The sequence below is a fragment of the Echinops telfairi genome, unplaced genomic scaffold, assembly GCF_000313985.2.
Source record: "Echinops telfairi isolate 266 unplaced genomic scaffold, ASM31398v2 ScPeMD7_18;HRSCAF=68, whole genome shotgun sequence".
In the NCBI taxonomy this organism is placed as follows: Eukaryota; Metazoa; Chordata; class Mammalia; order Afrosoricida; family Tenrecidae; genus Echinops; species Echinops telfairi.
The window spans coordinates 69,022,344-69,033,409 of NW_022103915.1; the positions used below are offsets into that span (position 1 = coordinate 69,022,344).

Below are 11,066 nucleotides of genomic sequence, written 5' to 3' on the forward strand. Positions count from 1 at the left end.
TGAGCCCCTAATAAAACGATTAAAAAAAAAAAAAAGAAACTCATCCGTTGTTCAATTCACGTATTATCAAAGAAGAATAGCCATGTTCATGTGAAAAGGCTATTAAAATACACTACACATCCAGGGAATGCTAGTTTGTTGTTTGTTTACATACACAGGTTTGCATTGCTTAACATCTACAATAGGTCCGTGAAATTTCAGCTTTGTGTAAACACCATGTTATTATATACAGGAGAAAGGTGTGCAGGATGGGCATTGGTTGGACCAGGAACCCTTACCACCACAGCCATGTTCAGGGTCTACATAAAAAAATTGACTTCACCAGCCACCAAGCACAGCTAATCTTATCAGCTTACCAACCCAAGCCTACCACCTCAGGTTCCATTCCCTGCCTTCCTCCCTGCCTGCCTTTCTATCTCCTCAATAGGCTTTAAACTCTTTCAGGCGGGCCTGCTCCTCCTTGTCCCTATCCTGTTTCACCTCTCATCACCATCCCAGTCACACCGCCACCACGGCTGGAGGTTCTAAGCTGGCTGGACACTCAGGCAGATCCCATGGGGCAGCGGCCTCCTCACTTTCCAAGTGCCTGCCTGAGGCAGCATGGATGGGAGAGCATGCTGGCTACCACTCCTGAGAGACAGATCTGATCTCCCTGTTTCCCTCAATCCTAGTCCCCTCTCAGGATTTATAAACTCTGTTATAACTTTATGGGGCCATGGATTTATATGGAACTGGAAGTTGCCTGAACGGATATTCGGTGTTGTTTACATGTATTTGTTAAATTAATCTATTCCAAAATCAAACACAGAAGCAAACAAAAAAGGGTTTGTAAAATAAAGATGATCTTCCTTTTCTCATTCAATTTATCTCTCACAAAGATGTATGTTGATACTTGACTTTATTACTGCTTTATTAATTAATCAAGGAGTAGGATTCTATTATCTTTGTTTTTGTTTCTAATATTAAATTCTGCTCTTTGTATGTTTATGACATGCATAAACAAAAGTTCTTTGAGGTCCACAATAATTTTTAAGAGATTAAAGTGATCTGAGATTAAAACATTAGAGAACCTCTGAGATAGAGAAAACTAATATTAAAAAAAAATTCTTACTTCCTTCCCCAACACCTGCAGGGGTGATTTGGGAGCCTGCTGTCCGGTTCCTTGTGTCAATTCAGGTTGTATCTCCGGTACTGTTGAAGGGACGGTGACATTTTCTTCGTTGTCATCCGTAGCAGGAATTCCAAGCAGTAATCTATAGGGTTTTTTTAAAAAAACAAACTTGTTTTTAAATCATTGATAACACAAAAGATGTTGGTTTTCATGGCTTATCTCTGGCAAAATAAATGCATTGATGTTTGATATTTGTACTCAACAGAGATTGTAGAGAGTTCAGATAATCCAAAATGGGGAATAATCCAAAAGTAATTTATGTTTGTCTCTGAATTCATTTTAATAACCTTTGTGATGGTTTTGTCTTATTACATTGAAATAATAAATTTACTCTAAGAAAGCCTATTTAAAAGTAGATAAAAATTCTCCCCCTTCTGATCACTAACCGTTGCCATTCCAAATTCATAGAGAACAGTTTCTTGTCTTGGTCTGGGCATAAACAAGCCTAAACAGAGCTTCCTTCTCATATGAAGGTTTCCTATTTTTAATCCTTATCTTTCTGAGATGAACAGAAAACTATTTAGAATCTTGCCTTCCCTTCCAGCCTGCAAGCTGTATATACACAAGACTATACAAAGAGGTACAAAATATACCAACCAAAACCCTAACTAATCAGATGTTATGTTAGATGAAGCTAAATTTGAAGGCAAATGTGTCATTTAAAGATGGCTTACAAACACCCAAAATATATATTGCTTTATTCATTGTATTTCAAAATGCTTCAAAGATATGTGTTAGGTTTTCAGTGGCTTCTTCCCCCACAGTGGAAAGCTGAATACTTCTTCAGTGCCGATTCTTATTCTGGAAGCTCCAGTGAACCGTGTTGACTTTGGATGACTCTGCTGGCATTTGAAATACCAGTGACATAGCTTCCAGCATCACAGCAACACACAAGTTACTGCAGTATGACAAACTGGCAGACAAGTGGTGGCTGAATGATGGGTGCAGGCAAAAGAATGATTGTGGGGATGGCACAGGACCGTGCAAAGTTTCGTTCTGTTCTGCATAAGGTCGCCATGGGTCGGGGGTGACTCGATGGCACCTAACAGCAACATTGATTGCAAAGGACATATTCAATGAATATAAAGTCCCCCAAATTATAATTATATCAACTTCACAAGGCAGTATTTAATATCAATATTTCCTCTAGCTGTATGTGTGTATGTGATAAAATATATACAATATAAAACTTTCCATTTTAACCATGTTTGAGCGTCCAATCCAGTGGCATTAAGCAAACTAACAATGTTTTGCAACCATAATAACCAGCTTTAGTTTCCAAAACTTTTCTTCACTGCAAACAGAAGCTTGGGACCCATTAAGCAATCATCCTTCGTGCCTGCATTTTTTCAGCTTATGTCGTTGTTGTTCTTAGATATCATTGAGTTGGTTCACAACAGAATAAAACACTGTCCAGTCCTATGCCATCCGCACAATTGTTCCCACGCCTGAGCTCATTGTTGAAGCCATGGTGTCAATCCACCTCCTTGAGGGCCTTCCTCTTTCATGCTGTCCCCTTGACATTACCAAGCATGATGTCCTTCTCCAGAGAATGATCTCTCCTGATAAAATGTCCAAAGTCTGTAAGAGGAAGAGGTCTCATCATCCTTATCTCTAAAGAGCACTCTGGTCATACTTCTTCCAAAATAGATTGCTTTGTCCTTTTAGCAGTCCACAGTACTTTCAATAAATATTCTTCTACAACACCATAATTATAAGGCATCAAATCTTCTTTGATCTTCCTTATTCAAAGTCCAACTTTCACAAGCACATGAAGCCACTGAAAATACTATGGTTTGGGTCAGGTACACCTTATTCCCCAAAGTAAGCTTTTCAATATCCTAAAGAGGTCTTGTACTGCAGATTTACCTATTGCAACTCATATTTTGATCTCTTACTCACTGCTTCCAGGGATGTAGGGGTGGTGGTGGTGGTGGTGGTGGTGGTGGTGGTGGTAATAAAAACAGACTAATTCCTTTTATTCCTGTTGCACACTCCTTGCTTGGGAGTTACAGAGATTTGGGTAGATCTCTTGACCGCTGCTTCTATGAGCATTGATTGTGAATCCAAGCAAGACCAAATCCTTGACAACTTCAACCTTTTCTCCCTTTTTCATGATGTTACCTATTGGTCCGGGTATGAGGACTTCTTTGCTTATGGTAACCACAAAATGTAACTTCTTGTCTCTATGCAATTCAGGAATATTTGTCCTTTTGTGTCTGGCTTATTTCACTTGTTTTAAGTTTATCCATGTCATTACAAATATTAAACATTCTTTGTGGTAGAATGATGTGATATATTTTTAAACAGTTTTATTGTCACATAATCCATATATCATACAATTCAATCATTCAATCATAAAGAAGAATTGTACAAACTCCGACTAACCACAAGCAATCTGAGAACATATTCTTCTTTCTTATACTCACTGCTGTTAGCTTTCCTCTCCCCAACACAACCTCCCCTGCCATACCACCAAGAAACAATTTATCCAAGTACTCTCTGTAGATTTACATATGACATATTTTTGCTCATTCTTCTGTTGACATACATGAGTTGTTTGTATATTTTGGCTATTGTGAACAATGCTTCAATGAGTATTGGTGTACAAGTATCTATATTCGTAGTAAAGTATGACGCTTGGTGAGATAGTTTATTGTGTGCCAACCTGGCCGATAAACATAAGTGGGATTAACTGAAGAGCGGAGAGATAAATGGCTCGGTGAGCCTTGCCTTGCTTGTCTCTTGCTCTTTGATCATTGGACCAGTGTGTGGCTGTCTTGCTTGTTCTGTGCCTCAATTTACAGGCTACCCGTGAGACGCCTAACCTGTGGACTGTGTCGTTATAAGTTGAGGTCCCTTTAAGACCACACCATTGAAATTTACATCTCTGGAGCTGAGGACTGACATTTGGTGACCTGGCTGACAATTGGTGACCTGCCTTGCTATTTGCTGCTGTGCTGATATAGCCTAGCTCTCTCTACAGAGGAAGATCTAGCAGCCCTCGAGACTTGAAGGACTGCTAGTGTCTCACAACTCTCTCCTGGGAGTGAGTTGCACTGAGTCATTTGTACTGCTTTATAATTTAACTGTTCTTTTCTTGTATTATATATCTATGTGTATATAATTTAACAGTTCATTTCTTGTATTATATTTCTAACTATCTTTATAAATAAGCATAAAATTATCAGCAATCTGGTTTTATCTCTCTAGAGAACCCTGTCTAACACACTTGGTAATGTAGAGAATCAGCAAAAAAGATGACTATCGGTGATAATGATTGACACAGTGACCGCAACAATGAGCTCAAACACATCAACTGTGAGGACCAGGAAGTGTTTTCTTCTGTTGCTATGGGTTGCTATGAGTTGGAACCAACTCAATGGCACTTAATAATATCAATATCTCTATATGCTATGGCATTTTGATATATCACTATATGAATGATTACATTTTATAAACTACCAAATACACAAGTCTTATTGGGTTTAGTTATCTAAAAGTTTACTGATATCTCAGAGACCAGGGGAGTGGCTTTTAAGAAGCAAGCTCACCCAGAGGTAGGCTGGACAAGATAGAGGAGGGGTCCTCAAACTATGGTCTGCAGGCCACATGCGGCCCGCCGAGGACATTTATCCAGTCCACCGGGTGTTTTTGCCACCGCTGCTTGTCCTGCTTAGCAGCCGACTCATCCAGTGTGCATAGGAATTTGTTCATGGTTTTTTTTAAAACTATAGTCCAGCCCTCCAACGGTCTGAAGGACAGTGAACTGGCCCCTGTTTAAAAAATTTGAGGACCTCTGAGATAGAATGTTGACAAAGTATAATCATAAAAAATAAAAAAGTTTTCTATCCCATCTGACTAGTATTTTAATTTGAAAAGAGATTAAATCTCAACTCCCAGAATGGCTAATAAAGTAGTTTGCAACTCAACACCTATTCCATCCTTTTGCTTTTTTTGTTTATTTTGCCTTAAAAAAAATTACTTTTATCCTTTTTCATTCATATCTCCTACAATTACTATTTTCCAATCACCATTACCCTGCTGACAATAACACCTAAATCATATAATCTGATCAACATCTTCCCCCGTTCTCTCTTCTTAGCCATCAGGAAAAGTGAAAACTATTCAGGAGATCCTCTCTTGTTCTACTTATGTTGAGATTAACCACACCCATGAAAGTTTATACACCACCATAGCCAATTTCTAAATTGTCCGTTCCTATCAACCCAGTATTCCAAGGAGACATGTAAGTTTTTTGGTCTGTACAACCTTCATTCCAGTTGGATCTTTGAGCCTCTACAACCATATGCAAAATAAGGTTGGGGGAAAGCCACGAGAACCCAGCAATTTACAACAGCTCACGGGATCAACATATTTCTGTTCAGCCACTCGGGCTCTGAGTTACTCCACATTAGTTGCCATCCATGCTAGGTCAATGGGTATCAATACCAAGCTTGGGAGTTCAGACACCTACCTGCACTTCAGATCCTCTGGTCCCTTCCCAAACTCATCAGTCCTAGCCCCTGGGGCCAGGTCATGCTCACAGACTCACTATCTGTACAACTTCAGACCAGCCAGCCCTTCCTCATCTCTAGCCCCTTGAATGAGTTTCTTGAATGTAAGAGGAGGAAAAGATTAGAAACACTCCTGCAGTCCAGCTATAGGCATGAGATTGGATTCATTAGTCAGATGCATTCACATGTTATTTAGAAGGGAGACGTTTCTGATGGCAAACAGTGATGGCAACACTGAATCCTTTTGCAGCAGAGTTCTAGTTACTCCTTCTATTGATTGGCTTTTTTTTTTTTTTAAACTAATGAGCATATCAAACAGACACAGTATGGCTCCAGAGTCACAAGCTGTGCTAGGACTGGCCAACTGGTTTCTGAATCTCAACTAAGGTGATATGTTGCCAGAGATGACTTCCAGTTTTCCTGCCTTCCTGGATGCACCAGAAGGAGCAAATCCTTCCCCAGGCATTGGAGTATATTATGAGAGCCATCCCTGGACACCCTGCCTACCTAGATCTCATTGATTTTTATCAGCACTTAATTCGGTTTAGTAAATTCTTCTTTGTTTAAAGTAGCCAAAGATGCTTGTCTTCAGCTGTTTGATCTATTCCAAAAGGCCAAAGAACAAGATATGGAGGAAGGGGATAGGCCAAGAGAGTACAAAATCAATAAAGCATATCTAAGATAAAATGGAACCACGTTGAGCAGGAGAATCACTTAAGAAGTTATCTTGGGGCATTTCTGTACTTATCTACAGCCTTATGTGAAAAGCAGACTGGTAAAAGTTATTCACAGCTTAATGAAATTTTTCCCTTTCCTGTACCAAAAATGTACTTTTACAATGCAGAAATTATAGTTGGTTGAGAGGAAGATGGGGGTGGGGGAAGTAATTGAATAGTTCAAAATATGGTTCTGGTAGGCATGAGTGGGAGGCCTTAGCTTAGTGGAAAAGCTACACAAAGTTAGCAAGTATTCTTTATATGACAAATATTTATCACTTATTTTGAAGCTTCATTTGAGATCTGCCCTGCTTCCTTATTCCTGGCCAAGGAAAAACTTTTTTTTTTTTTGGAAAAACTTTTTTTAAAAGCATTTCATAGTGTTCTCCCCTTTGAAAATCATCACCATCTCCATGGTTCATACTAAAACCCCCTTCACACCAACTTCTTACTCTCAACAGTCATCTCTGCCCATGCTCATCCTCCCACCAGTGTCTCTCCTGTCCCGGCAATTGCCCTCACCAGACTGCAGTGATGTTGACTTTGCTGTCAGTCAGAGTTTCTTTCAGTCATCCTTCTCTCCAAAAATACAATGTGAAACCCAAAATCCTCAGCCTAGAAGTCAGGGTCTCCCACAGCTTATCTACCTTCTCACTCCTCACTTCTAATTCCCATGGCAACTTACATTCACATTGCCAAAGGAGCCCTAGATCCTGCAACTAGTAAAACAGCAATAAAGGAAAGAGCCAAAGCAACAGGCAATTATAGTATAGTGTGATGAGCACTTTGAAAATGATGAACAAAAACCCTCCCTAAAACCTTGACTTCATAACACCTTTACAAACCAAACTTCATTTTTGCCTTCTCAATCGTCCTGCTGCAATTGATCTGTGCTCTTTCTTTACAGAATATACTACACTGCATTCTGCAAATCTTTTTAACAGGGAATCACAGACAGGTTATTTATGGAGGACAAGAGATTCTTACTCATTTTCTGTCTCCGCTGGATTGGAATATGCTGCTGCTGTTGTTGTTGTTGCTTGCTGTTGTGACCATTTGGACTCCTAACAACCTTCTGCACAACAATGAAACACAGCCTGGTCCTGCCCCATCCTCACAATTTTTCCTGTCTCTGAGCACACTGCTGAAGCCACTGTGTCAATCCATCTAGTCAAGGATTTTTGCTGTCCCTCTACTTGACCAAGCATTATGTTCTTCTCCAATGAGTGGTCTCTCCTGATACCATGTCCAAAGTATGTGAGACGAAGTCTCTCCATCCTTGCTTCCAAGGAGCATTCTGGCAGCACCATAATTCAAAGGCATTGATTCTTTGAATATAAAATTGTTTGAATAAAGTATATACTACCTAAATAAATATTAAATCACTTTGGTGGTACAGTGGCTAAAGTGCTGCTAACTGAAAGGTTACTGGTTCAAACTCACCAGCTTCTTTATGGGAGAAAGATGGGACAGTTTATGGAAAGCCATGGAAATGCTTTGAAACAGTTCTCCTCGGTCCTATAGGGTGACTATGAGTTGAACTCAATGACAGTGCTTCGGATTTTATACAAATGGTGGTGCATTTGGAATAAAAAGGAAAAGTCTCAGCATCAACGCAAGCTCCTGCCCAAGAGAACTGAATGAAGTATGTCTAGATCAGCATGAAAGAAATGCAAATTATATACCCACCACAGACCCAGGGAGTCAGGACCTTGGAGGGCAGCTCTGCCACTTGTGTTTTAACCAGTCCTTCAAGTGATTCAGATGCACACGGTAGTGTGCGAAACACTGATGTATTCCCATCGTTCCTAAAATGGCCTACTAAGAATAACTGGGATGCTTCCTAATCTCCCTCTTTCCCAAATCCCAATTCAGTGGACTGAGAGAGCCTGGGAATTGTTACAGATATCAACTATCCCAGGTTGTCCATATGTTTAAAAAACACTCATATGGTAGGAAGAGTCAGCCTTTAGAATAAGGTTAAAAACTAGGATTTTAGCCCTAGTTTGTACACAGACTGTGCTCAGCTGAGGAGGTCACTTGCCCCATTAAGGTCTGTTTCCTTGTCTATGGATGGCAACAGTGATCTTCTTTCAGGGTCTGATGATGATGGGAAAAAGAGACTTAAACACACTAAGAAACATGCCTTCCTCACTCAAAGTGAAAGTTAAACTTCCCAGTGACTATCAGTTCTTCCTCAGTCCCAGAGACATAAAATGTAGGTTGGTGTCCAAAACACATGAAAAACTTTCTCCCTTAACCATGAATCCTCAGTGTGTACATCTTCTATGGTTATCTAAAGGGATGGTTAGCTCCCTCCTGTAAAGCATGGAGGAGCCTCCCTTCGGCAAACTTCCCCTAACCTTGGTTTGACTCTACCAGTAATATTCCTTGGTGACACCTATACTAGCTCTTCCTTGATCAATTCCTATTGCCATTTGAGGTATAAAAGTTTGGAGGACGTTTCACGGGATGAAGTGGAACAGTCACTGTTATGCAGCTTATAGATGTGTACAGAGATAGTTTTAGAGTAGCTAGGGCAAATGTTTACTGAACTTCTTTGACAACATCCCACAATAAGAAATGCACTTTATATCACGACTCAACACATACAAGATTCTAGCCAAAGTAATACAAGAGTGCCCATTTCTAGACTACATCAACTTTTAAAGTTGTGGTGACAACCCACTAAATTGATTTTGTAACCCTCTTATTGGGTCACAATCCACAGTTTGGTAAAGGGTACAAACCTACAGGTTATGCTGTTTTTCAAAAAATTTTTTGTCTTAAGATGCTAATTTGCAAATAAGTTGGTTCTATTTTGTTTTATTGTTTTAGTCTTTTTCTTTAAATTCTGCAGCAGAAGTATATGAATAATTTATGCCTTTGAAAATGCAATCATTATACATCTAATAAAATTAAAAGTCTGCTTAAGGATAAATATATAGAATTATTTTTACAAAATATGATTAGGGAAGGGAGATTTTATTTGTAATCATTGTAACAACATTGCAACATGCAAACAGTGACATCTGGTGGAATAACATCGCTTTGCTTAAAAAAAAATACAGCATGCACATGTTGGCAATACGGAATCAGGTAAGTTTCCAAATATTTCCGCTCTAAACATTTTCTTATTAAAAAAGCACATACTAGCTTAATGTCTTATGAAATAATGATAGTGAATACAGCAATGACATCATAACAACGTGGTTTTTATTTATTTTAATGCTATTTAGGGATAGGGACTATATGTTGAAAGTGGATATACCAGAAATCTAATTGCAGTTAGATTTGATTTTAGTTCAAATTCTACCACTAACTACGATTTGGGGTGAGAGATTCTGAATGTTTCCTCATCCGTCATATGAGAAAATGCTAAGATCTTTTCAAACAACTCTGAATCTGTGCTTTGGGGGCACCTTTCTCACCAGTATGGCTTCAAGCAGGGAGTAAGGCTTAGGGTCTTTGGCATAATATATTAGACCACTGCTTGGATTATGCAGTAAGGAACAAAGCCAAGTAAGGGCAGTGACTAGATCTGTCCATTAAGAAATACAGACAATGCAAGAGACTGGCAATGCAAGAATGCAAGGATGAGGGTTGGGCTGCCAGGTCCAGGTACCTATGCTGGAAGAAAATCCAAAGAGGAAGAGAGCAGAAAACTCCAAATGCATTATTACAGACCACAGGCAGGAATGCCCTACAACTGGCATCAGAAGAGCCAGGGACGGGACAAAACCTCTTGGTAGAAAACACTTGAAAGGAACTAGAAACCCTGGCAATATTGAGAGACTCTAAAGCTTTAAACAATTTTTCAACATGAAGGTGTTTTCCACCATTGAAAAGGCCTCAACCTTCATCCATGTCTCAGAAGCAAGATTTGAGTTTCTAGCAGTAAAAAGCAGTAACAAGATAAGACCCCAACCTGCCTCCAACACTGGATATAATACATCAAATCCAAACTACCCAGTATGACTAAACTATGCTTATCTCAGATTACTCTACTAGGGAATCCTAAGACTCTGCCTACTTCAGAGAGGCATTGGTCTTTCAAACAGCACTTGTAAATATATTCAAACAAAGTATAAAGAAAAAAGATTTTTTAAATGAGGTGGCCTTTCATAAATTCACAAACCAATGAAATATAATGAAAACCCCACTTATAACCAGAGATCTGGGATTGAATCTTTGCTTTTTAAGCTATATACTTGCTTAATCTCTCCAAACTGTATTTCCTTCCTTCAGGAATTATAATCATTTTACATATCACATAAGTGCTGTTAATAGTAGATGATATACTAAACTGAATTGCCTAAGTGCATCTTCTGTGACATAATTTTCTGTTTTGTATTCCATAGTTACTATCCCTTTTAATGGCTTTGAATTTTTAAAAAAATGTTCCAAATGGAAGCACATCTTAATTAAATTGCAATAAAAGCAGTAGAGATAGTAAGTCAAAATAATTACCAATATGGCTGTCTTTAAACTTTCAAATATATCTTTGAAGGAATATAAACTGTGAAAAGCAGTATCCATAATGTTATTTATTAAATATTGCATATGTAATATATGGGCATGCAGAAAAGAAAGTCATGAAGAACACTCCCTTGCTGAGGGGTTGTGGGGAGGAGACGAGCCAATCAGGGTGCAGGGTAGCAA

At 39.0% G+C, this 11,066-nt stretch overlaps 1 protein-coding gene across 1 annotated transcript in view; it reads right to left on the bottom strand.

Annotated features, from left to right (window-relative positions):
- The window catches only part of LOC123521403, a 98,832-nt gene that overhangs the window by 48,631 nt on the left and 39,135 nt on the right, over positions 1-11,066 (bottom strand). Inside the window, exon 5 of the mRNA XM_045287644.1 lies at positions 1,112-1,253. Coding sequence (XP_045143579.1) covers positions 1,112-1,253 — 142 coding nt within the window. The remainder of the gene's footprint in view (positions 1-1,111; positions 1,254-11,066) is intronic.